A 25,711-nucleotide genomic window follows, 5' to 3' on the forward strand; every position below is an offset into this window, starting at 1 on the left:
GTACTTAGGAGATATGTACTCCGTAGTCCGCAGCTCCATGCCCAGCTGTTTCAGCCTTTCAGGTCCTTGCGTATGCTGATATTAATCATTGAGAATTGACGGACTGAGTCACTGGGAACGAAATGAAGATACTCCATAGATACTCCATAGTGGGTTTGCTTCTTATGTCGGAGGGTCGGATCTTTCCGGACATTATACATGACTAGTTCACGGAGTACATGCTCTCTACGAGCTGGGGGGCCAAGAAAAACTGCCTAATCCACACCATTCAAAAGCAGTATGATGAGTTCTTGACAGGAGCTGGCGAAGAGGCTAGACTCCTTAGGAGGATGAGCAGGATGTAAGCCTTAGCCAGCCCATCCGGACAACTTGAGTGTTGCACGATGGGCCATGAATGAACCCTTGCTAGACGGGTGTTCATCGGATATTAATCCATCAACCTAGAATTCTAGACGATCGCGGTTTGACACTGGTTTCACAGCCAATGCTTTGAAATAGGTGATTGATCTCATTTGTCGATATTGCCCGATTGTGAAGTGCACTCCTTTTGGCTATTCTTGATGGGTTACGGGTGTAACTGGAATACTAGACAGAGACTATATTAACCACCTTTGCACGATTCCGAATGCCACTCTGGCCTTTAGACTTGTTAGCTATTACACTTTCCTCTGTAGATGTTCTAAGAATTATTCTCGTATGATATTTATCCGCTCGGCCCTGGTTGTACCACTCTTTTAATTTGGGACGATTCAGGTCTGGGTGTCAAGGCCTCAACGGGGAACTTGAGGGCTCATCATGGTGGGGCAACAGTCTTGATGGTGATAATGCACAATCGTCAATATCACATGTAGTCAAGTGGTAGTAGTAGTGGTTGTAGCAGCATCCTCCTACAATAATTAGCTAGTGATAGATAGTAGAAGCATGAGATACAGAATAGTACTTGATAGATACCACTGCGATACCCGTCAATAATGCAACGATAACACAACGACTGGTGGACAGGTAATGCCGAGCAGGTGTAGGACAGTTCACTACTTCAACCCGGAGCCATATAAGGAATGGTTAGTGATGAACCTTCTGCTCCAAGATAACATGCTTGGGGACCAGGACTTATTCCAAAGTAGAAATGGCGGAGTGATCAGTCCTGTGAAAAGCTCCACCATGGACAGAGCCACAGACCGCGAGTCAAAGCGAAGCCGTACTAACTATCTCGCTACGGTGTGGATGGAGTCGATGGATCACGGCGAGAGAGAAGAGGGAATAGATATTCGAAATAACAACCATGGAGCCTGTATCCAAATACATGATGTGATCAGATCGCTAGCCCCCCTCCGAGCAAGACCCCGGGGTCTAGAAACCGGAAAGAATTGCTATAGAACAGAAGATGAGGGGCATTGATGGAGGACACTTGCATGAGGATACCACTGGCCACAGTACTGCTACCTACAACCACCAATAGATATCCAACCTATCTGAAGAAGAAGTTAGATTGTGAAGTCGTCAGAATCCTGTACCTGTCTCACTGGATTGCGTGGCATCGCCTATTGGTTTATTATCAGCACATTGTGGTAGTAGTCGTCAATCAAACCATTGATTGATGCTATCCCTGTCCATGGCTTGATGGCGAATCTGATTGATTGAATAGGAAGAATTCTAGACTCTGATGCCTGTGGGATGAGAACAATAGTAATACCAATACCATTAGGCAGATATCCTACAGGGCAAGAATTCTCTCCATGTATCTATTCTATGTGCAGTCAGTCTATTCCAAGGTACCTACCTCACTACACAGTACCTACTATGGATGAATCTAATATTGTTCAGATACTGATGGAATTACCAATACATAACATGGATACATTCTGTACAGTACAGTAGGTACTTTTGCTTCAATATCACCAGTCGATAGAACAGACACTTTTGAAGGATTCTAGAACTCCAGGCACTTTTGATAGATAGATAGAAAGGGCAAACAGTGTACCATTAAATGTATATAATTTATAGATTTTATCTTCAATGTTATGGTAATTCCATTACATCCTACCTACCTTACCCACTTCTATATCGATTCTGTGATCGTCGGTATTACATTTACACTGGACTCCGCTTGGGCTTATCACATCCATCCAACAACTATTTTTACACTTTCTTTTTTTTTTTTTTTTTTTTTTTTTTTTTTTCCCCTGCCTCACCCCTCATCCCCCTGACGCTCCCTCCCTCTTCCTTTTCTCTCTTTAGTATATTTTTTTCTCTCTTTTAATATACCACGATCCCCTTTTTATCCTCCGTCCCCTTCTCTCGCTCTCCTTCTTCTTCTTCTTTTCCTTCCCTTTCTTTCATCATGTCCCAATCAGCCTCGTCTCAGCCCACCCAAACTCCTGATGCCGCCGCCCAAGTCGCCGGACACCCCTCCTCCCATCCCTCCCGCACCACCGAACTCGCCGGTCTTAAAGTAAGACTTCGCGCCGCTCTGCGCCAATTCCCCGACTTTCCCTCTCCTGGTATTCTCTTCGAAGATATCCTCCCTATCTTCGCCGACCCCACTCTGCACGAAGCCCTCCTTCGATGCCTTGAGCTGCATATTCTCGAGGTCCACGGTAACCAGAAGCCTGATGTTATCGTTGGTCTGGAGGCTCGTGGCTTCCTTATCGGCCCCAGTCTGGCTTTGAGACTTGGCGCTAGCTTTGTCCCTGTTCGCAAGCAGGGTAAGCTGCCTGGTCCCTGCGAGACCCAGGCCTATGACAAGGAGTACGGCCAGGACTTCTTCCAGATGCAGTCCGATTCCATCAAGCCTGGACAGAAGGTGATTGTCGTGGATGACATTATCGCGACTGGTGATTTTGCCCTTCCCCTACACCCTCAAGCTGTTCTACCTTTCTTTTTTGAGATGCTTGTCCTAACCGACTCGTGAAACAGGTGGCTCCGCATATGCCGCTGGAGAGCTCATCAAGAGAATGGGTGGTGACCTCATGGGTTTCATCTTCATCCTTGAGCTGGAGTTCCTCAAGGGAAGGGACAAGCTCCCCGCCCCTGTGTACACTCTTCTTTCCGGCCAAGAGAGCAAGCTTCTGTGAACCTTCACCCAGACCGGGAATGACCAAACAAAAAGCTTTTACGTTTAATGACTTCGCATCCGACTTTACAATGTCAACAATACGCCCAGAAAAGCACTCTATTCACCACCCAAAAAAAAAGTCATGACGGAAAAACCATTCGTGCCGGACGGAGACCCGTTTCAAAGAAGATCGGCTGTTATTGAGATCTCGACTAGCCAGAAAAATCTCCGAGCCGGAGCCACGTGCTCTCCGGTGACCTTGAGCAATATAATCTGTCCAATAACACCTGCAGGAGAGGGAGTCGTGCGGTACTTAGTTGAGTTCCTGCATATATGCACCTTACTCCCGCCTCGATATCATGCAACTTGGTGATGATGGTTGGATCCATGTACCTGGCATGTAATTTTTGTGTGCTGCGGTGGGGGGTGGGATATTCAATGGTCAATTGACAGTTGCGGCCGACTTTTGTCACGAATTTCCATCTTAGTATATTTTATAGATTGATTGATTCTACATATACCTCTTCAAACCGCGGCATGTGCATCTTCATAAGTCAAGCGCGATCTCTCTGCGTAGCAAACGGCGTCTATTCATCAAATCGTGATCCTTTCTCTCATAACTATAGACAACAAAGCGACTAATTCAAGGGTATCGACTTCCGCATCACCTCATCAGCCCACTCCTTTGGAAACCCGATGGCCTCGGCCTCCCGAATCGCCCGGTTCATACGCGGGATATACTCCTCCTTCGGAGGCCCCAGACGCACCCGATTCTCATCAACATACACCAGCACCGTCACGACCGAGGCCCCGGACTCCCCCACCCCAGGAACCCATCGGGCGGGGTCCTCATCCAGCCACCGCGCCACCACGGCCGGCACATACCACTTATTATAATCGCCGACGCCCTGCTCCCTCGGCCGCACCTCCACCGGCACCGGCCCCGACCCCCGCGATCCCGGCGCCGCATGGTCAACCCCCTCATACCCATCCAGCAGGAACTCATCGTCCGGATCCATCGCATACAGCACCCCGAAGACCGCATCCTGGGCCCCCGACACGGGCACGTGCTCGCCGTCGCGCACCTGCTGGCCCACCCGCAGGCCGGCCGGCGGCAGCACGTTCGCGTACCCCGCTTGGCAGATCATCCAGCGCCAGTGGTCCAGCCGGGCGATGGCGAGGGGTTTCGCGGAGCGGGCTGGGTTCGCGGTGCAGCGGAGGCGCATTTGCGTGGGGGAGAGGTTGGAGCCGTAGGCGAAGTAGAGGGGGCGGGGTGCTGGGGTGGGGGTTTCGGTGATGGAGACGGAGACGGCGGGGGGTTCCTTTTGGGGGTCGAGGAGTGGGAGGTCGTTAAGGGGTTTGAGATGCATGGTTGAGAATAAGGGGGTCGTGATTTTGGGAGGTGGATGGTTGTTGTTGTTTGACTTTTGAGACTGAGAGAGAGGTTGAGGATGATCACTGATCAGTAATAGTAGTAGTTATTCAAGGTTAGTGGATCCGGGGCTCCGCGGGCGTTATAACTCTCAGTAAGTATGAGATGGACTTGGCGATTGCACTCTATAGTCACAACTTGAATGTCAGAAATCAGGTATCAACCACGCGTTGCATGAAGTTGGAAGATAATATTATACTCTTTTCTCTGGCTCTGGAACTTAAATTGGAACGACTGTGGATGGCTTCCGCCGGGTTGTGGATGCACTTCGATTGACTCTGCCGTTCTATGGATCCATCAGGAACCGGTGGCGCTGATTATTCAGAAGTTGATCCCTAAGTGTATATGAGGCAAAAATGGCCAGTGTTGCTATTTATATGTTCAAAAATATACCTGAGAGATGGCCTAGACGGGATATCATTCAAACTATATACAGATTGCTGATTGGAACGCCCTGCGAGCGGACAGTATACCGTCGCTTGATGCCCAAAGCTCTCGCGTGTCGGAGCAGTTCATATGTTTCTTCGCCCCCGCCAATCATGACCATGCTGATAGGATGTCGGCGAGGAGCACCGCCCGTAATCATCTGCGGCTCATCCAGTAACGGCCGAATAAGAAAGGGTTCTGCGCGCAGAGCAGCCAAAGCGGCAGAGGGAGACTCGAATGCGGAGTTGTCCTCTGGCGCCTGCACCTCGTAATCGACCACGATCACAAGCTTGAGGGCGCTTCGTGATGGGGGATAAGCGGCGATATTTCGTAGCTTTTGAGAGAAGCTGCACCCGCCTCGTTTAATGACGAGAACTTGATGTTTCTGTGCAATGTCTCGCAGGATACGGTGCTCACAGATCTCATCGGCAAAGTAAATCGTCGACCATGACAGACGAGTCTTCGAGGAATCTCCGGTGGCGGAGATAATAGACGCGTCTTCCACTTCGGGGAAAGGAGCAGAGCCGATACCACTGGCGACGGCTGCAGGAAGGCTCACGCGTACGGAGGACGATTTTGCGGAAGATGGTCGCGGGGTTGGACCTTGAGCCTCGTCCCGAAGCAGCGACGACACGGTGTCCATCAGAGACGAGAACACTGTTCTCATTCCGGAGGCCGAGGGGTCGACACCCCCGATCTTGTCGTCGAGAGAGGCAGATTCGCCGAGGATAGGCTTTGGATCATGCTCTCGAGCAGCCGATTCACGGCCACCAGCTGAATGATTTTTTGGACGGAGGAGCTCTGGCATTACGTCAATGACGATGTCAACCATGGCGGAATCGCGCATGCGAGTGAAGTTGGGATCAGCAGGATCGAGGACATCAAAGGTGATTTCTCGTGAGAGATATACCTTCTCATCTCTGCCCAGAGGCACATTATTAATCACCTGTACCCGGAATTCATCACCATCCGTTTTTCTGCTCATGTCGGGTGAGGGTACGTCTTGCACCATGCTTAATCGAAGACCTCCTATGTTCTTGATGAAGATGCCATCGCGAACACGTTCCAACGATCCAGGTCCCATGACCATACCAGGAATGGCTGGGAAAGATATGTCGAGTGTAGGGCGTATGGCCATTGGTGAACTGGTTCCATTGGAAGGTACCAATTCGGGAGGTAGAGTCCACGGGTAAAATGTGTAGTTACTAGGGGAGGACAGATCAGACACCGAGATGCTAGGATGGTCACTAGCATATTCTAAGATAGGCCCTTCAAGCGACTCTCTACTTGGCATCAGGTGCAAGCGAGCCAAGTTCGCCGCATGGAAAATATCAGGACGCGCTGCTGTTGACGATGAACCGAACGTCGGCGGCAAAGGTGCCAGTTGGCAAACCGACTCGTTACTCGCTCCGTCATACTGCGACTGCGTGTTGTGCTGACGGGCACTAGTACTTGCACTCTTCGGTATGATGAGCGGGTGACCCTCGGTCGAAAAGACAAGTGGCTGATCCAAATCATTTAGCGGATGATCAGGATGATACAGGAGAAACAGATATTTGGCAGTTTCCCCCAGAAAAAAGCTCTCCATCCGGTCGTTTAGTTCGCCATTCCTGACATCCTGTATACCAGCCCAGCCGCACTTCGCCCAGCACCGGCGTTTGATATCTCGGAGCACCATCTCTCCAACATGAAGATACCATGGATCTTTCGTGGCCCGATACAGATAGTACGTGGACTCAACGAATTCTGGACGACCTCCGTACCACGATAGGTCGCCCTCGATGTTTCCTGTGGCGACATTCCATCTTTCAGGAAGGCCGGAAAAACGGTTCCAGACCGCTGTCGTCAAAAGGTGAATACTGATGGCCTCATCAAGTTCTCCTGCTAGCGAGAGTAGGCCCGGATAGAAAGCGCTCAGACTATCAATCCAGAAGGCTCGCGTAGCGCCAGTAAAAATGTCACCTTGAATTAGATGCGGGTGTTGATATCCCTCACCCCGATAGAGGTGCCTTTTGATCGCAGCATGTGAATCTTCCCATACGCGCAAGAAAGCCTCTGGGGAGTGTTCATATTCGCTCAAGGGTGGGAAATAGTTGTCTAGTGCCTGCCATGGGCTACTGAGGTTGTACAAGGAGCGTTGTCCCGACGAGAGCAAAACATAGGACTTAAAGGCGTACTCGAAGAAGCTGTCAATGCCAGCTCCAATCTGTAAACCGCGACGTTTAGTTGGAGTGTAGATCAAGAATCTCTTACAAGAGTGAGAAGCTTACCCCCGTATAAGAGTGCACCCAGCGACCGGACTCTGCGTCGATGCCCGACCCTATCAAGCCAATGTCACTCCGTCGTTGCCACACAGCCCAGAATGCCCTTTTTGCTAGCTCTTCGTATCGACCATCCCCAGTAAGCCTGCTCAAAACAGTGAACTCGAGAACCAAGCTGCCTGCGCCCGCGCTGCACGTTTCGGTGGTCTCCGGATGCGAGCGCCGACGATCTTCCAGACAGGTCTCGGCATCAGAGCCACCGCAACCTTTGTTCGCATTCAAAGGCGAGTTCGCATAGAATGGACGCCGCTGCACGCCGTAACGAAGATTGACTCGGGGATAAGGAAGACCAGTGTCCGTGTAGAAGGCAGGTAACAGTCGATTCGCCAGATCAGCAGCGAGCCGCAGAAGCTGGCCATCATACACAAATCCGTTGGTCCACTTGATACCGTGATCATCTCCAGAGAAACCTGCTTTGTCCCAAGCTTTTGCAAAGGCGGCTTCTGGTTCCGGAGGGCTATATCCGGTAATCGGGAGATCGCCGACAGCGAAGAGATGAGCACTGAGTAGCCCGCCTGCGTCAAAGTCCAACAGTCAGACAGAAAGATCATATTGATTCCGTCGAGCGCAATTAACCGCACGTACCTAGCCCTCGAATAACAGTCTCAAAGACTTGGACTTTGCTATCGATATCGAAGCCCCTTGCCCTTTCGCCCTGGCCAGCAGGGCCATCCGAGCCGTCCCCGTATAAGCCGACAAAATCCCTGATTCCATTCTGGAAGTGGTTGAATGCTCGGTCGCCATCATCCGGGCTCGACGATAAGATCGCCAGGGACGACAGACTGTCGATCAGGGTGAGGGAGTAATTCCCTAGAACATCGTTGAGTTCAGCATGCGCGAGGTTGTCGCGGTCGCGGACGAGCGGACGGCAGGACAAAGGACGCAACTCGTCTTCAGGAAAGGCGTGCTTGAGGTAGTTTTCGAAACCGTGGTAGAACATTTGCTCCGTTTCCTTCCTAGAATGCACTCATCGTCCGCGTTAGTCTTGCGTCTGCCGTAACACCAAAGCAGGCAGGGAATCAGGAAAACTGAAATACCTGAGCTCATTGATTTGAGCAGTCCTCATGCCCTGAGCCACGGCAAGCCATAGCGACAGAAGCAAGAGCCAGGCGACCCATGTTGACTGAAGGCGGGACATCTGTAAGCTCCAACATCCCGAGCGCATTACCGCAAAAGCGAACCAGCCGCAGATGACATGGGAACGTGATAGATTATCTTGTCGGTCCAAGAACTGGCCAGCGCCGTCGAGAACCCTCGGATTGTCGAGTGTATTTGGAGGTTGATGAAATAGTGGTTGGTGGCAGTCCCCTTAATGTCGCACGTGAGATTTAAATTCAGCCCGCGTGAATGGCTCAGATGGATTTGTTCAAGCTGAAGGACAGATATGCCATTCCAATATTATCATTTTAGTACAAACAACTTGGATAAACTGGTTTCTTACTCATTCAATGCTTTTTGATACAGGGTTGAGTGTCCCTTAATTGAATCACTGCTCAATATATCCTAAGAAAAGTCATGAACAAATTCCCCATTGAAACTGCTGATGACCAAGCAGCCGAATGCTAGTTACCTCAGTATGAACTATATATGACAACAGAAAATACAATGTAGGATATCTCAAGCCACACAATGCGCTATGCAAAACCAGAAAAACATGTCTTCAAGAGAAGGTCCGGACAGAGTGGATCTGGAACAACCGAGCTAGATGCCATGAATATTGCCGATCAATATGCGTTTACTGACCTCCCGCACGTTCCGCATCATGTCTAGCAGAGAAAGGTCGCGGTTGTGCTTCGATCACATATTCAACACCATCATCAGATGCGTAGCTTGGAGGCCTAGGCGCCGCAGCCTTATTATTTTGCCTTCTTCCAGTGCCGTCGATGGTTGTGTCCGGACGCTCGTCGCCTTCCCGTCGTTGCCAATAGAGAAGATCGGGATTTAGTCTCTGCAGGGCACGAATTAGAACCCTGACAGCTCTTTTAAGGCTGGAATTCGGACTCACCACGCTACTTCTCCAAAGGCCATATGCTGGTGGGGGAGCCGTGACCTTTTCTCGAAGGTGGCCTTCGCTGCCGACCAAAGCTTCTTCATCCCCTGCGAGAATGACATGTATTGGGCGCGCTGGCTGAGCATAACCCATTGGCCCTGCTCGACTGGGTATGCGATTCCGGGCAACCCCCGAACCGGGATCCCGTAAGACGGTCATGGCGAAGCGAATGAGAGAATGGCAGAAGATGATGGAGAGAATTAAAATCATGAAGATCAAAAGAATATGAATCTCTTGCCCGAGACGTGTGGCAGAATTGATTGCAAGATCTAGCCCGAGCGTCAGCAGTATGTAGATCAAAGAACAACGACAAGAAAACCTACAGAACGCGATCGCTGCAATTAAAAAGATAGTAGATGGTATCAATGTGTATAATCTTCTCCTTATACTCCGTTCTTTGAGGGTTGACATGCAAGATCTCTGCTTGTTCGGCGCCCGCACAGCCTGTACTGCCGCGGTCGAAGGAGATTCTAATGACCTTTGTCCGCTTGGATTGTCACTGCCAGTTGGAACCTGCGAATCAACCGGGATATACAGCGCTGGGAGCGTGTTTAATGAGACAGCGGCAGTCGAGCCCGAATTCTGTGATGGTGAAGTTTCACTGAATGGCAGAGATTCTCGGCGGCCAGCACCATCGTTAGAACCTCGGCCATCAGTACATGATTGTGTGATTGCTCCATTATCACCTGGATGCAGGATTGAATCGAACTCTGAGCATGGAGCTAGCTCAGTTGGTTGCGACAATGCGGCCCGAGGCGGTTCCATCATAGTTGATAGCTGTCAGACCGATAATGACATTGGAAGCAGTGGAACATCAACAGATCAGAGAATAAATATCGATTTTATCCTCCAAGATCTTCCTCTATATATATACCCAAGTTTTTTTCGAATAGCAACAATCGACCCGATTTGGATGGTATGTATGGCTGGAGTCCTAAACCGACTTCCGCATTCGTTGCGCACCCCCGTAAACAGATGCGAAGGAGACCGAAGCTGCGACGAAAACCGCCAGGAATGGTCGCACTGTGGTTGAACAAGGAACAAATTAATATTCCGCAGACAAGAGCAGGAAAGGTAATATGAGGTTTATTTGTCGATACAATTTCTCTATACAGACACAGGGATGCTGTAGCGATTGTGAGGGTCGGAGGAGCTGTATAGGATATGGATTCGTTCTTCCACTTCGAGTCGAGTGACTTGTGATATAGGACCTAGAGATGAGATTGAGACGACAGAGATATCTCGAATAAGCTGAAGAATTAATTGAAGAGGCGAGAGAAAGAAGGCGAGAAATGAATATGGGGGAGCACCTGGCCACCCAACAGTGTAAGATTTGATGCACAGCTGATGATAATTAGAACATAAGAGTAGACCACCACGATCGAATAGACAACAAAGAACAGATACTCAAGTGGAACTTCACGCTACAATAAAGAAGGAGGAGAAAGAAGCACCGAGGCCCCAGAGGCCAAGAAGCTTGAACAGCTCATCTTGATACTGGAGTCTGGAGGAGGAACTAGTAGATAAGTCAGGCTGGGTGGCTATTTTAACCGCGGAGGTCAATAATAATCCCAACAGTGCCTAGTGTGATCGAGATACAGGAGATGAACCCCTGAAGGACCCACGTTGTCTACGTACGCGGTACGACCTTGCTCAATGACCTTGCGACATTGTTTTCTCCATCGAGGAGAAGATCAAAGGTAGATCGACTATCTATGCTGAGGATGAATGATTTATGAGTTTCCCTTGCGTCCTTGCCAATGTCGTCGATTCATCGAAAGCTCCAAGTATACAGCATCATAGAGCCGACTATCGGAATGGTTCTCTCCTTTCTACCGCAATGCGATGGTCAGACCTTGATCAAACACCAACGCCAAGCGCCATGTGTTTCAGAACACCCATCAAACTTGAACGCCACACCTCAACATATGGTCAGTCATTTCACATCTCATTCGGAATGGTAGATGGCTCATGAACCATGCCATGCAGCGGGGACTTGGCTCAGCGTACTGGTATATACCAGGAAGATTTCCATACACATACATAGCGATTACGTGCTCATATCTCATATGTCAATTACTCCAAGAATAGTGCGGCTGAACCTTAGGTCCACTGTAAAAACCGACCGATCTTTGGACATTGATGCAGGGTGACTTGATGTTAGGTACAAATATTTCTGACATATCCGATGTAGAGTCAATAATTACGCCGATTTCCAAGTCTCGATAGCCGAAGATTGAAACCCACAATGATGGGTTTCCCCATCCTAATGTCTCGAGGCTTGTTACCAATCATAATTCAGGTTCGGTGCCTTGGATCGGCCTGGGGATGCGGCTTCGACTCTATGCCATCACCTCAAGAGCCATTTCCCCGGACAGAGTCGCGATGGTACTGGGTGAACGAAAAGCAGACGTATGCCTTGGTGCGCTTGCGATGTGCAGAGTTCCAAGGCGTACCCGACTACCCGACTACCCGTACATAGTAACCATTCAACACCATGTTGAGTGACCATCAACTGCTTCGGGATACACAGGAGAAAAGTGGAGTTTGATATGTTAGATATGTGAATTATCAGGTATCAGTCCGGTTGTGAGAGTATCATTTCCCGAGTTCGCCAAGCATGAGGGTTCGATCCGACGATCCAGATACGACTAGAGTTGGTTAGTTATTCCGACATAAAAAAAAAATCAAAGGAGGACCGGCGTGACTCACTGATAGGTTCATTATTCGGCGAAAATCGTACATCGTTGACCGTGCCTTTATGCCCGGGAAGCTTATACAGAAGCTTTCCGGATTTGAAATCCCAAACCACAACACTCCGATCACCGCTTCCAGCCGCAATCTTTTCACCTTTCGGGTCCCAGCTTGCCTTAATCAAGTTCTTCTCGAGTCCCATAGGGGCGCCATCGTATGTACGGATGTGCCGGTTGGTCGGCGCGAAAGGTCGGATATCCCAAGTGCGCACTGTCGAGTCATGGGAGTTGGAAAGAAGCGACTGCGAATCCGGCGAGATTTCCAGTGATGTGATGGTATCCGTATGTCCACTCATGGAGTACGCGACAGCTTTCTTCCGAAGGTCCCAGACGTAAATCGTGTTATCAATACCTCCGCTGTAAATCTCGTTTCCTGCCTCCGAAAGAGCGACCGCAGTAATGGGAAGCTCCGTTTCAAGATATTCAATAGCGTCCTTCTGTCGTGGATCCCAGATACCAATGCATCCATCGTTGCTTCCGCTCACCAACAGCTCCTGACCTCGTTTACTGATATCCAGACAGTTGATGATCTCCTCGTGGCCAACGTGGCGCCGTATTCTCTGCCCAGTTTCTACATCCCAGTCCGCAATGGTCATATCTGCCGATGCAGAGAAGATCGCCCGTGAGTCTCGTGACCACTGCAAATCAAGGACCGCTCCACGATGTCCCGTAAGGATGCCGTAATTCTCGCATTGTCCGTAGGTGTTCCATAATACTGTTCGATTGTACGCAGAGATGTCAGAAGAACTGAGATAAAATATCACATCCAGGCCACGACTTACAGATAGACCGATCCATCGAGCCAGATGCTATGTGCTGCGCGGTGGGGTCGAATCGTACAGCAAAGACCTCCCCGGAATGACCTGCGAAAGTCGGATTAGTTCAACATCGAACGGGTTGAGCGCAGATGGCTTACCAGTAAGTTCCATAATGGGGGCATCAAGGCCACTGGTGCGAGGAATCTGCAACTGTGGTTAGAAGGACAATTCCTTCGAGATAGCATTGAGTCCTCCATGGGACGGTAGAGGGGACATACTGCTTGCACGAGGGTTCCATTCTGAGAGGAGCTCTTTACAACGGCTGTGCCAGCGTTGAGATCACCATCGGACTTCTTTCGTTTTACGACCAGTTGATTTGATGAGCCGAAGGCTTGCTGAGCAGGTCTTTTTTCGCCCGACATCGTCGCGGAAGAACCCTTTCACTAAATTCCCAGTACTGGGGAAATAAACCAGAAGGAAAGAAAAAAGCCAATGCACGGATTGACAGGAATATATCAAAAAGCTGTTCGGCAATTGGAAGCTAGATATCTGAAGGCCAGCCAACCGTCATTGAGTAGCAAGTTAGTCTTTTGTCCAGGCTTGATGCTAAACGCGCAAGGCAGCGAGCCGCGCTAGACGCGAATCTATGGCCCACCCGCAGAGAAGCTCCGCCCTGCTTGGTTGATCCACCGACTCCAGCGGGGAGATGCGAGGTATCCGCAGCTCGCATTTGACAATTATCCCTAATTCATTTTCACACAGACATTCGACTTAATCGCTTGCTATAGTAGTTGATCAGTCTGGAACAAGAAAGAAAACATGTCTTCCACAACCAAGGTCTCTCGGATTGGAGAAGAGTGAGTCCTACCTTCCTGGACTCTGTAACGTATCAGTTGATTACAGCTTTATTGACCTAACCTGCAACTATAGGCTTTGGAAGTCAGTAAGCTAAGCGCTGCTATGCATCCTCGCCAATGACCCTTTGTTGAGCGAGCGGACAAAGTGTCGAATCGAGTGCGTCAACTAATGCTGTCAATTCCAGGACGAGGGTTGACAAGGTCAACGCGGAGTTGGTGACGTTGACGTATGGAACGATTGTCGCGCAATTATGTCAGGACTACGATAGCAACTACCAAGAGGTCAACAAACAGCTGGATAAAATGGGCTACAACATCGGCATGCGACTGATTGAAGACTTCCTGGCCAAGTCCGGGATGGGTCGATGCGCCAACTTCCGGGAGACGGCCGATATGATCGCGAAGGTATGATTCGATTGACTATGCGATGATACCGTCGCGGCTGGAAGTACTTCTCGGTCACTAACATCAATACTGGTCACAGGTTGGCTTTAAGATCTTCCTGAACATTTCCCCTACTGTGACGAATTGGACCAGCGACAACAGCCAGTTTTCTCTGATCTTCGACGAGAATCCTTTGGCGGACTTTGTCGAACTCCCGGATGACGGAAGGGCGCAAGATGAACTGTGGTTCTCTAATATCTTGTGCGGTGTATTACGAGGGGCACTCGAGATGGTAAGTCGCAGACTGCATCTGCCATCTTCACTCTCGCTTCGAAAGGCTGACAATACAACTTGTCGCTCTCAGGTACAAATGCAAATCGAAGCTCACTTTGTCAGCGATATCCTCAGAGGCGATGATACGACGGAGATGCGAGTGTCGCTAGTCCGATACATCGAGGACGAGATGCCGCCTGATGAGGAGTGATTTTGATGAGCGATGTCTGATTTGACACTTCTTCCGTACTACCGAGGCGCCTGGTGTTCTGGGATTCTGCTGTTCTTCTCTATCGGACTCCTTTAGTTTCAACTAACGACAGTGCACTTTCTATCTTTCGGCTAGACCAAAATTTCCCCCAGAAATATATGAGGGATGTTTCTCAAAAGGCAAGAAACGCCTGAAGGCAAATATCTCGTTCATCGTATATTTGTGGCAACAATTACATTTGTCTATCCCACTACGCAGACAGGAAGAACCGTAAGGTACGGTCCGATTCACGGGACTCTGGAGGCATATTATTCTTAATGTTTCTTAGTACTCTTAGTCGCTTAGTATTCTTAGTGGTTTGACTGTAAATACTATCGCCAATTTGCCATTCGCCAAAGAGACAGTTTCCATCACCCATCGTTATCTCTTACTCCCAGAGATTAAATTCCAGATGGAGTTAGATGATCGCCTCTGTCAAACCTAATATGCTGACATAGTTATGCAATATCCGACCTGGAAGACTACATCTTGGAGACACGTTTAGATAGACTCTAGGGGGCGTGCGAGGGATTTGACAGGATTAACTGATTTGATATTACAGAAAATACAGATAACAATCCATGACAGCACCCATAGGCCTACTACACACATCACTGAGGGGAAATGATATGATCGCAAACTGTGTCCGTGGTATGATTCAAGGATCATCAACGTACCGGCCAAGAGCACCTATCATCTGATAGTGGTAGCCCAACATCTACCTTGCATTTACTAGATTGCAGTTTGACGTTCTGGTAGCTTCTATCTATCCAACTATATACCAGTAACTGAAGATATCGGACCATGCGGGAATCACACCTGATCATTGAGTGTAAGGCAGGATTGTACAGAGGAGGTACGTACATTGATGGCGTAGACAGATAGGGTCACTCAAGCATGCAGCTTGTATACCTCATACAAGCGATACACCCAGCTCGGGTTCTCGATCCTATGAAATCGATCGTCATTTACCCCCAATAGCTTTATTTTATCGATGGATGATCCGACCTTCTTCTTTTCTTCCTTGCTTCATCATCTCACCCTCTTGACCGTCAGCTGGAAGAAGACAGCCCGTACTGCCGTCGTTCTGCTGGCGCGTCTCTCATTGTATAACGATTGTTCCAGTCACGGATGAATGATTTTGCGGGACCCTGACCAACGAGATACTGTAGTTTTTTCCCGCCTCTTGTATTTTTTTAATTTTTAGGAGGCAGGCAGTTTTCTCTTCTATTTTATTTTTTATTTTTTTTACCTTGAACATTGAGATCCTGCTGGGGATTCGTATCAGATTGCCTTATTAAATACTGAGTATTTCTCATTTCTATCCGGACTTTTTTTTTTTTTTTTTCTGGTTCGGTCCCGGATCAAATTTCCTGTTCACAATTTCCCTCCTCCCTTCATATTTTTTTGCCGCTTTGCACTGGGAGTTGTTGCATGCTCAGAAATACGCGAGATCGCCGCATCTCCCAGCCCTGCCGCCGCGTTCCGAGCGAGATAATCCGCGCCGAACAAGCGATCCACGCCCAGCCGAACGGCAGAACTGAAAGTGAAGGACAGCCCAGCATCTCCAGGCACCGCGCTGGATATCCACGTCCTCCCACCCAAGTCACCCACTCTAAACCTACGACTAACTGCCACCAACTATTCCTCCTCCTCCTCTTCCTCCTCCTCCTAAACTGACCTCCTCAGATCTCCTCAGATCCACCGCTTCATCCACCTTGTCCTAACCTTCGCCTCTTTTCCCCCAACTTATTCCCCTCTCCTTCTGTACCTCTTCCTCCATCCCCCCCCCAAATATCACCACCCGACTCCTCTCCCTCCACCCAGTTTACTCTTGGCTGGATCTGCCGACAATCTCATGATCTTCATCGCCTTGTCCTTGGATTTTGATTGAGGTATCTCTCACCTGAAAAGACTCTGTTTCTTCTTCATCCCAAAGTGGTGCCCGCCGGGGCATTATCTGACCCGCCTCCCCTAAAGCGCCGTCCCCGTTGCTTCACTATCGTCGTGCGCCTTTCATCTCTTCGCGTCGCTCATCGCACTCACCCTTTGCGGCCGATCTAATTGCGCTCTCTTTTTATTTCGAGTTTCTGACCAACTCATCTACTCTACCCCTATAGTCCTTATCGCACCTTCATCGAAGCTTAATAGAATCCTTCAGAGGAACAGATCACGGATTGTATCATATTGGATCTTTTCGCTTGCGCCCTTTGTTCTCCTCATTCGCGTCCGTTTTTGAAAAGGATTACAGTTGTCTTCACTGTGGGTGATCATCACGATTCGGTTTCTGACCTGCCATGGGAATGGACTCTCTGACTTCGCGTCGGTAGATTCTTTGTGACACTTTTCGGACTTGGCTCGGACACTTTGAGGGTCCCTGTCGATCCCACATTCGTGCTCAACACGGGAGAAAGTCTTGTTTGAAACCCTTACACGCATCGGGTTCGAAGCGCCGGTCACTTCGCCTCTTCCATCTCGACTGCCTTCCCCATCTCGGCACGCGCCTCGTCTTCGACCTGTGGTGAGAGCTCTCGCCCCGAGACGGTGGATGCGCGTTGCACCGATCTATTGCCGACGGCTTTCTTAGAGCACCAGCAGCAAACGAGGGTGGTTGAATCCTCGTAGACCCACCATGAATCAGATGAATGTTACAGGGATGAACCCTGGGGCTGGGGGCCCCGTGGGTGGTGTTCCTATGATGAATAACGGTTCCACGGCTCCTCGCAACGATGGAAATGTGAACAACATACCGGAGACGATGATCAACAACCTTAACACATATATCTATGATTATTTTCTGAAGCGAGGCTATCACGAGTGTGCTAGGGCTCTCGTAAAAGATGAGTCGATCAAACTGAACACGGAGCCACCTACAAAAACCAGCCCGGGCCATCGTCGTGACGATGTGAATGGCGTTGAAGGCGATGCGATGATGACTGATAGCAAGGACGGTGATAAGATAAAGATCCCTGACGACCTTCCTCGCCCCAATCTCGCTAGCGAAAGCCAACAGTCCTCATTTCTGCTCGACTGGTTCAGTCTTTTCTGGGACTTCTTTTGGGCCCAACGCAAAAAAGGGAACAGTAATGATGTGCGGCAATATCTTCAGCATACTCAGGTAACTGTCATTGGCCCTGACGCGAGTGGTGCCCCTCTAACTTGAGTTCTGCAGAATATGATGCGACTCCGAGAACAGCAGCATAACCAACTGTTACGGCAGCAACCAGTGATGCCCGGACAGATGGGCCCGCTCAATATGCGCCGCAACGGCATGGTTCCTGCGAATCTTCAAAAGACTGTGTTGCAAAATAACACTGGCGGCCTGTACGCACTCCTCTGAGATCTCGTTTCGTCATCATTTTGCGATCAACATGTACTGATCGAGAACTCAACAGGTCCCAGCAACAATTAGCCCAGTTCCAAAAGACCCAGCAAATGCAGATGATGCAGCAAATGCAACGAGAACATTCTGATATGGACATGAACGGCCATCGCCCGCAGTCTCCCTCCTCCGCCGAAAATGCCCCTTCACCGTCGAAGCGACCACGTCTCGAAAACGGCCCGATGAATGGACAACAATTGGCTCCCAACGGGCGGGGACAAGGCCAGGGTATGCCCGGTCAACCGAATCCTCAGGCGTTATTGATGCAGAATGGGCTCAATCCGCGGGCGATCAATCCGGCCCAGTTTCCAGGGTTCCAGCAGCCAGGCCCAGCTGCTCAGCAGAAATCCATCCAGGTATATGCTCAGAACTTAGCCCTTCATCACTCGCGCTCAGCACTGAATAACCAGGGCATCCCGAATGGCTTAATGAACCCCGGTGTCATGCCGAACCAGACTGATCTGGTGCCTATGCCAGACGGCCAGGGTATGTATCCGATGAACGGGGACTACTATGGCGCGAATGGTCCGATGGCCCAGGTCCGCGCGGGGATGCAGACACCTGGCGGTCAGCACGGTAATCATGCGCTCCAGGATTATCAAATGCAGCTCATGCTGCTCGAACAGCAGAATAAGCGGCGTTTGATGATGGCTCGTCAAGAGCAGGACAGCATGTCTCGTGCTGACGGTCAGCCCCCAATGCCTGGGCAGCAGGGTTTGCCCCCAGGCACCTCTCCCCAAGGCAGCAGGGCGGGCACGTCACCGAACCCCAACGATCAAATGAAGCGAGGAACCCCGAAGATGCCTCAAACCGGCCTGCCAGGCTCCCCGAGTGCCGGTGATCCAATGGTTCAGAACCGCGGATCTCCCGCTGCGATGAATTTCAATGCCGGCCAGATGCCACCCGAGATGGCCGGCGGTCAGTTCTTCAATGCGATGGCCGGCCCGAACGGTATGCGCCCGCCAAGTTCCAACCCGGCTTTCACCGGTCCGCAGATGGGCCAACCCATTCCTACCGGAGCAGCCAACCGGGTCGCGGCCGCCAGTTGGCAACAGCAGGGCCAGCCCATGGCGCCGCAACAATCACCAGCGCAACAACCTCAACCGACGGGAACACCTCAGCAGAATTCGATGCCTCCCCCTTCGGCGCCGCCAGTTGGTGGTCCTAATGCTGGTCGCGCAGCGCCCCAGTCTCCTCAAAACCCAGCTGCAACTCCCACGCCCCAGCCAAGCAAGGCTGCGCCGAAGAAGAAAGAGCCCAAGGAACCTGCACGAAAGGTACGTCTTCGATTCCCTGTTTACAAGTGCCTTCTTTTTCTTTCCGTCTTTGTTTGTCATCACTTTTATTGAACATCATTATAGCGGGCCACAAAGAAGACCCCTGCTGCTGCGGCCGCTGCCGCCAATACGGCTGCTACACCTTCTTCAGAAGCTGAGCATCCGCCAACAACCCCAACTCCTCCAACGCCAACAATTACTCAACATCCTAGCTCTTTCAATAAGGCTGGACCGAACGTCACAACAACTGCTCCGCAGCCAACATCCGCACCGGCACCTCAGCCTATTGTGCAACAGCCTCCCCCAGACCAAACCCAGCAATCTTTCAATGACCTCAGCATCCCAGATGTAAGTCACTTTGTCATCAATTGTGTTGTGTGAATCATTTCTAATCACAAATTCTAGGCGTCGGCGTTCAACCTTGATTTCAGCGCTCTAGAGAACCCCGACATTCTCGAGAACTTCGACTTTGACACCTTCCTTAACACCGATGCGGATACTGCTGGATTCGGATTCGACCCAAACATATCCTACCCAACAGATGGTGTTGAGACCGGTGCCGGCGATGGCTTATAAACGAGCCGGACGGTTCTTCAGTTTCTAAATTCCATTATACCCTTGTTCTGTACATTCCATAAACTTCCTCGCTTGTGCTATTCGGTTATCTCGATTTTTTTTCTTCTCCCTTTCTCATTTCCTTTGTTACTGTCAATTGACATGAATTGGATATTTTTGCCGCAAGACTGGCGTTGGTTTGTATTCATCTATGCATATTCCTTCGTTCTCTGCGAGCCAAACGGAATGCCATCCTCCAGTCTGCTATGGCTGCAATGGCATTGACTCAGCCGAGTATCTGTGACTATGAGCCCTTTCATTTTACCTCCTTTCTCCGACTATCTTATATTTTCGACTTCGTTACTTAATACTTTATTCTTTCTGAGTTGTCGAATGGGCACCCGGGTCAAGTGCAGATGGGGGTGATCGTCTCTCTGCTTCCCACGCGCTCGGGATTCACGTCCTCAAAAATGTGTCTTGTACGCCGCGCTTCTTCAACTCCTCTTGTTGCTGATTCCGAATCTACTTTTTTTTCTCCGTTTGTCTCCACTTTGGCTCCGTTCTGTGGCTCTTGTTCGTTGCGGCGTTAGTGATGAGACCCTAGTCAAACGAGAGTATCCTCTCCGGGAATGGCTTTATGAATTGAGGAAGTTGCATACATTCATTCGTTACATCTTTTGCCTGTCTTAAACTGTAAGCCAGTCGAGTACTTTCATCGAGTAGGATCTTGGGATGGCACTTTTTCCATTTACCTCATGTCGTGGATGGCGATTCGGAATAGAAGAGAATCAAAACTGTTGTGCATCTTCTGAGATGACGTCTGCAGAGTTTCGATTCCATAATCGTACATATAGGCTGTGCGTTACACAATCAAGCTCAGTTGATTTCCTCTATAGACTCTAGACAGACAGTATCGAGGAGCCACCCAGCTATCTACCCCCCTCTTGAATGCTAGGTGCCTTCCGGGTCTGCTTTGACCAGAACATCCCTGACACGACGAACCTAGAAGGTTGTATTGCCCCAGTTCTTCAGCCGATCCCGTTCCTGCGCCGCTTGGTCTTCCAGCAGAGTGTCCTCCTTCACCATGTTGATGAGGTACTCGATCACCACGCGGGCACATGCCTGCTGCGCCCCGAAGACCGTGCCCTTGAACTCTATCTGTCCAACTGGGCTCGCGCGGGCCAGGAACGGGTCATCCTTGAAATACGCACCGACTTTGTAGTCGCCGTTTGTTTCCATTCCTGAGACGCTTTTCTTAGTCGTTCTGATCTCCGGATTTTCCAGGGAAAGCAGCTGGCAGATCTCTGATGCAACAAGTCAGAGTATTGCATGCCAGCGTAACAGACATGGGCTCACCTCGAAGCTTCCAGGTGTAGAGACCGAGCCCATTAAATCTCAATTCTAGTTCTGCAGGCGTCACACTCCATCTCTTTTCGTCCTTCTTGTCGGGCTCTTCAACTGGCTGCAATCGAACATTGTCCGCCAGCGGTAGAAGATTCGCATTGCCCTCCCAAATTCCTTGCACATCTCTGGTGGACGGGGTCCTAGCCTTCTTACGGTTGCCTCTAGTAGTCTCCTGACTGCCATCATCAGCGCTCCTTTTCAGATGGCGATATTGCGCGAAAGGATGACGAATGCCGGCGCCTGAATCGTCTACATGAATTTGTTCCCTGGGAACGAGGGCTAGCTGACTTTGATCGGACTGACACAAAGCAACAGGTCCACACAAGCCTGAAGGCGGCTCGTTCTTGGAGACCAGCAATGTATGTAGAGCCATATGGGCAGCGGCGTTTCTCGAATCCCTCTCACGAGTGTAATGCTTGAGCGCTCCGAAATGTGAGGTGTCAGCTACTTCAACTACATGACGGTAGCCTTGTTTGTGATTGTATTTGGTATACTCCGGGGCCGGTAAGGCATTTTGAATGCAATATTCTGGCAAGTAATGTTCGTCAGCCTGTTCATCGCATATGTCATGATCATTTCTCTCAAGGATCGCTAGGCTTCCTTCCTTACCACGCAGAATTTCAACCCAATCCCAGCCGTAGCAGAGACCATCTCTAGGCTCCTCGGGGACAGTCCAGTCCGGAAACTGCCTTTGCAGCCTTGCCATGGCCTTTCGGCTTACCTCACACCTGGCCTCAAACTTGGTATGAAAGGCTTGACCCAAGTCAAATGTGTGACCGTATATGGTGAGCTTGCACAGCCACATCCCTTTCTTACTACAACGGGTGTACTGGAATCTCGGAAGCAGAAGAGCTTCAACTCCCAAAACACCCAAGTAGAAGAGTACCTGACTCTCGCTCAGCTCGGAGATACCAAAAGAGGCCAAGGACCGGCGTCTTGTCGGGGTCTGCAGAGATGAGGGCCAAGTCAGATAACGTCCTTGACACTGCACTATCAATCAACCCAACAATTCACGTACCTTTCGATGTCTGGGTGTTACATCCACGCGAGGCGGGTCCCTTCTACACGTTATGAGACTCCATTCCCCGGAGGTTTGCCCACTATCTTCAACTTTGATAGCCGAACCAGTAGCAGGCAGACGATGAACAGAGTCATCTCCCTGCACCTGTTCCCCTTGAGTTGCAGCAGGTGGTTCTGGCACTGCATGACCACGAGAATCAGTGCGAGGAGAGACAATCTCGCCATCCTCCAACTGCATATTCATGTCGGTCACAGGACTTAGCCGCCCAAAATTAGCTGCAGTGTTCCTCTCTGCAGGTGATAAGACATCTGCAAGCATCGGAGAGGAAGTCAATGGCCAACGTGAGAAGCTTTGAGAGGCCGAAGCAAAAGAGAAGGGAGAGCGGTTGTTGTTCGCCGTGTCAACGGGCGCCATTATCCAAGGACAGATATGTGAGCGCACTTGCAGCTGACCGCTAGAGTTCGTTTGAAGATTCTGTTGATTCATTTTGGCTGTAGGTAACGAGGGCATTCCAAAAGAATGACGGTTGCTATTCTCGGGCAACTCCATGATGATATATCTCCTCAAAAGCAGATCTGGGTGGGAGCTTCTCGGGGGAAAAAAAAAAGAGAGTTGAGGGGAAGAAGATGAACACAAGTACAAAGGATGAGAAGTGGTGAGAAGTGATACAAGACGGGCAAATAGTCGATGGCAGCAGTCGAGGAGAGTGCCTGCTAAATATGGCAGCAGCGCCGACACTCTCACCCCTAGCTCTTACTGTTCAAGATCCAGCATAGACTCTGCCACATCGAAGATGTCTCTCTCAGACGAGAACACTAAAGACTGGTTCAGTCATGCATACAAGTGGACCACTCATTCCCATTAAACATCTTATTATACGAATAGAGGTCCATTTGAACCAAACGCTACAATCAATCCTACTTGTAAGCTTGGGCGATGCATCGATCTTGCGGTATGTTATGTGGAAAGCTCTGAATAACCTCATGGTCAAGGAGTCGTACGTTTTGGGAGGAGCGGGACTTGCCAGGCTCCAGTGTGGTTATAGCCAATAATGATACACAATGAAGCCATGTATATATTCAACGAGTGTTGGTTCATCCGTCAGCGTCTGGTGAAAATTTGTATTCAAAGGTTTGAACAGTCATTGTTATGGAAGCCCGGCATGGAAAGTCAGCCGCCACGAATACGCGAGGCTCTTATGCTTCAGTCAATCTCCAAGCTTTGAACAACGGGATCGGCCAGCGGAAGTCTCGAGTCCAAGAAATCATCAAAACCTGCTGATGGATCATGGTCTCCTGCCTCGGACAAGTTCTTGGACGGAGGGAGTAACACAGGAGTCTCTTTTTCGGGGGCAAGGCTTACTCCTCCATGAGCAGAACCGTTGGTCGATAGGCGTCTTTGGGACTCATTGGGGGTCTCAACATTCCCACTTGTCCGGACAATAATCTTGGTAGGAGTATGATCAATCTTGTCGTGATCTTGGCGCGATGTCTCGCCCGAAACGTCGTTTTCTTTATTATCTGACGTGATACCCTCTTTGCGACTTTTCACATGGGTATTTGGACTCACGTGCAGCTTGCATGTCGTGGTGGCCTCTATAATCCCCTCAGAAGGTAGATTTGATTTGACGCTGGAGCCAGAAACGCTTCTGGTTTCAGTTTGGGACAGTTCCTTCAGCACTGACGGACGCCTTCCCTTCTTGACATAAGTTGAAGAGCGCTCCTCTGCAGCAGAAGAAAGCTTAGTTGCCATCGGGGGAGCCGCCGGCGCAGCATTTGTGGAGGCCTGGGTGCTGCAAGCCAGTGGCTTTGGTGGACTGACACCCTCGATGAGCTGATTATACGATTCCTCATCGATCGGAGCAACAAGGCTAGGTTGCTTGCTATGCTCATAACTGATACCAGTCATACTAGAAAACGCACGGCTGCTGGATGAGTTGGAAATATAATCAGGCATAATGATATCCTCCCAAGACGGTCTTGCCCCTCGGTGGCGGGCAGCGGGGTCCAGGACGTAGGGGTCAATGAAAGGGTCTACCATGAATGACTCCTGAGGCGCCCACGTGGCTTCCTTATTCTGCCATTGAGGTGGAGGAAGTGGTGGATAATTCCGTTGCTGCCAGGTAGTATAGAGTGCTGGATTGCTAACTTGGCTGTTCAGAGTGACTGACCCCCGGTTTTCCGGTCGACTTGGGGAGTGGCCATGGAGGTCTTCCTGCTCCTTTGTGCCGCTCCCAAGACTACCTGCATTGTACTTGAACATGCGTTTTCCACGATTCCACATACCAGCGTTAGGCCAGGCGATGTTTGAGTACTCCAAAACCTCTGGACTTGAGTCAGCCAAGAGCAAGAGATATACTAGCAACAACTTACGCAGAGGTGCGTGCTGAAAGGAGAATGCAACCACATCTTTGACTCTCTCAATCGGTGGATTGCGGTTTGGCCGAGCAAGTCCCTCAGCTATTACTACTCTGATTCTTCCATGAAGGTCCCCTGCTTCCCAGTGCTTTTGCTCCAGGATTTCATTGTGGAAAGGTGGGAAACGCAGATTGTCCTGTTCACCATTCCTATCGACATCTGCTAAATATGTTAGACTCGTCGGGTGAGGGGGATTAAGGGAATACAGACGGGAACTCAATTCTGAGCGGAAATAACTGACTGTCAGTGGTTTTCCTCGAAGTATGGGATGTATGGATTTTGGGACGTACCAATAACATGTGGCCAGTTAGTTCTCTGACCAAACACACTCCCCCTGCATAGTATGTGGACTTAGTATATCTTTCGAGTGTTCGAGTAAGCTGTATTCAAGGAGCGGAGTACATACGAGACACACAGTCCGTCAATGAAAATTCGGACTTCGAAGAGCAGGGCATCGTCCGGCTGCATCAGACTTTCTGTCAACAGACTTGGCCGAGGCTTTTCCCAGCTATGAACGGACACTCGGAAAGGAGTGTTTGGTGGCAGGCTCGGTATAAAAGTAGCCAGAATGGGTAGCTGGACCAAGCTGGGTCGTGGCATGTAGTAAGAGCCAGGATTAACGATGGCAGAACTATTAACATAGGAGGATTCCGCTGGACAGTCATCCATGAGCACATGCATGCAGTGACGCTACACTTGCTGGGGGTCATGGGGCTGACCTTCTTCCTGATGCACGAAGCATTGTGTCTTGAACTCCTGGACAGGCGCCTTGGATTTTTCCGGGAAAAGAAGCACGTCCCAATTCTCGTACCGCATTCTGGCTTGCTGCAGGTTTGATTCTTGGAAGAAGGGAGCAATGAATCATGAAACAGGGGTCTGCTAGGGAATATTGAAGTAAATGGAAAGCACATGTATGCCCAGACAAGGCACAGAGAGAAGTCCTATATGCCTGGCCCTCGCGAGCAAAGACAGCTGGGAAAAAATCAGGGTAGAGAGAAGAGTAGCCACAGAAAGTCAAAGGACGCACCTGCTTTGCAGAAGAACAGGAAGATAGTGAGGCTCCGTTTGGTCCCAAAAAGGAAGGAGGACGGAAGGA

The 25,711-nt window shown here is 50.0% G+C and overlaps 9 protein-coding genes across 9 annotated transcripts, besides 3 other annotated features; 3 read left to right on the forward strand and 6 right to left on the reverse strand.

The window, feature by feature from the left end:
- Positions 1-2,145: 2,145 nt before the first annotated feature.
- Positions 2,146-2,180: a microsatellite.
- Positions 2,150-2,179: a microsatellite.
- A 161-nt stretch (positions 2,181-2,341) lies between the features above and the next one.
- Positions 2,342-3,074, forward strand: ACLA_065210 (adenine phosphoribosyltransferase APT1; the record flags this gene model as incomplete). Its single annotated transcript, XM_001272312.1, has 2 exons — positions 2,342-2,834; positions 2,917-3,074. 2 exons carry the CDS (start codon positions 2,342-2,344, stop codon positions 3,072-3,074), a joined length of 651 nt encoding a protein of 216 aa, XP_001272313.1.
- Positions 3,075-3,693: 619 nt separating this feature from the next.
- Positions 3,694-4,425, reverse strand: ACLA_065220 (gamma-glutamylcyclotransferase family protein; the record flags this gene model as incomplete). The annotated part of the gene is made up of 1 exon (XM_001272313.1): positions 3,694-4,425. The coding sequence occupies one exon, from the start codon at positions 4,423-4,425 to the stop codon at positions 3,694-3,696; it is 732 nt and encodes a 243-aa protein (XP_001272314.1).
- A 483-nt stretch (positions 4,426-4,908) lies between these two features.
- On the reverse strand, positions 4,909-8,372 carry ACLA_065230 (glycoside hydrolase family 47 protein; the record flags this gene model as incomplete). Its single annotated transcript, XM_001272314.1, has 4 exons — positions 4,909-7,119; positions 7,184-7,749; positions 7,820-8,190; positions 8,272-8,372. 4 exons carry the CDS (start codon positions 8,370-8,372, stop codon positions 4,909-4,911), a joined length of 3,249 nt encoding a protein of 1,082 aa, XP_001272315.1.
- Positions 8,373-8,969: 597 nt separating this feature from the next.
- ACLA_065240 (uncharacterized protein) lies at positions 8,970-10,049 on the reverse strand (the record flags this gene model as incomplete). The annotated part of the gene is made up of 3 exons (XM_001272315.1): positions 8,970-9,182; positions 9,240-9,553; positions 9,608-10,049. 3 exons carry the CDS (start codon positions 10,047-10,049, stop codon positions 8,970-8,972), a joined length of 969 nt encoding a protein of 322 aa, XP_001272316.1.
- A 1,833-nt stretch (positions 10,050-11,882) lies between these two features.
- On the reverse strand, positions 11,883-13,217 carry ACLA_065250 (WD40 repeat domain-containing protein; the record flags this gene model as incomplete). Its single annotated transcript, XM_001272316.1, has 5 exons — positions 11,883-11,935; positions 11,997-12,752; positions 12,820-12,900; positions 12,954-12,999; positions 13,074-13,217. 5 exons carry the CDS (start codon positions 13,215-13,217, stop codon positions 11,883-11,885), a joined length of 1,080 nt encoding a protein of 359 aa, XP_001272317.1.
- Positions 13,218-13,614: 397 nt separating this feature from the next.
- Positions 13,615-14,520, forward strand: ACLA_065260 (TRAPP complex core subunit BET3; the record flags this gene model as incomplete). The annotated part of the gene is made up of 4 exons (XM_001272317.1): positions 13,615-13,652; positions 13,838-14,057; positions 14,137-14,328; positions 14,401-14,520. 4 exons carry the CDS (start codon positions 13,615-13,617, stop codon positions 14,518-14,520), a joined length of 570 nt encoding a protein of 189 aa, XP_001272318.1.
- Positions 14,521-16,204: 1,684 nt separating this feature from the next.
- Positions 16,205-16,232: a microsatellite.
- Positions 16,233-17,191: 959 nt separating this feature from the next.
- On the forward strand, positions 17,192-19,794 carry somA (putative cAMP-dependent protein kinase pathway protein (Som1); the record flags this gene model as incomplete). The annotated part of the gene is made up of 5 exons (XM_001272318.1): positions 17,192-17,677; positions 17,732-17,883; positions 17,955-19,218; positions 19,303-19,566; positions 19,624-19,794. The coding sequence occupies 5 exons, from the start codon at positions 17,192-17,194 to the stop codon at positions 19,792-19,794; spliced, it is 2,337 nt and encodes a 778-aa protein (XP_001272319.1).
- Positions 19,795-20,775: 981 nt separating this feature from the next.
- ACLA_065280 (uncharacterized protein) lies at positions 20,776-22,441 on the reverse strand (the record flags this gene model as incomplete). Its single annotated transcript, XM_001272319.1, has 4 exons — positions 20,776-21,077; positions 21,130-21,705; positions 21,787-22,123; positions 22,196-22,441. 4 exons carry the CDS (start codon positions 22,439-22,441, stop codon positions 20,776-20,778), a joined length of 1,461 nt encoding a protein of 486 aa, XP_001272320.1.
- A 960-nt stretch (positions 22,442-23,401) lies between these two features.
- ACLA_065290 (uncharacterized protein) lies at positions 23,402-25,215 on the reverse strand (the record flags this gene model as incomplete). The annotated part of the gene is made up of 3 exons (XM_001272320.1): positions 23,402-24,522; positions 24,571-24,674; positions 25,022-25,215. The coding sequence occupies 3 exons, from the start codon at positions 25,213-25,215 to the stop codon at positions 23,402-23,404; spliced, it is 1,419 nt and encodes a 472-aa protein (XP_001272321.1).
- Between the last annotated feature and the right edge of the window lie 496 nt (positions 25,216-25,711).

This window comes from Aspergillus clavatus, genomic scaffold (genome assembly GCF_000002715.2).
Source record: "Aspergillus clavatus NRRL 1 1099423829799 genomic scaffold, whole genome shotgun sequence".
In the NCBI taxonomy this organism is placed as follows: domain Eukaryota; kingdom Fungi; phylum Ascomycota; class Eurotiomycetes; order Eurotiales; family Aspergillaceae; genus Aspergillus; species Aspergillus clavatus.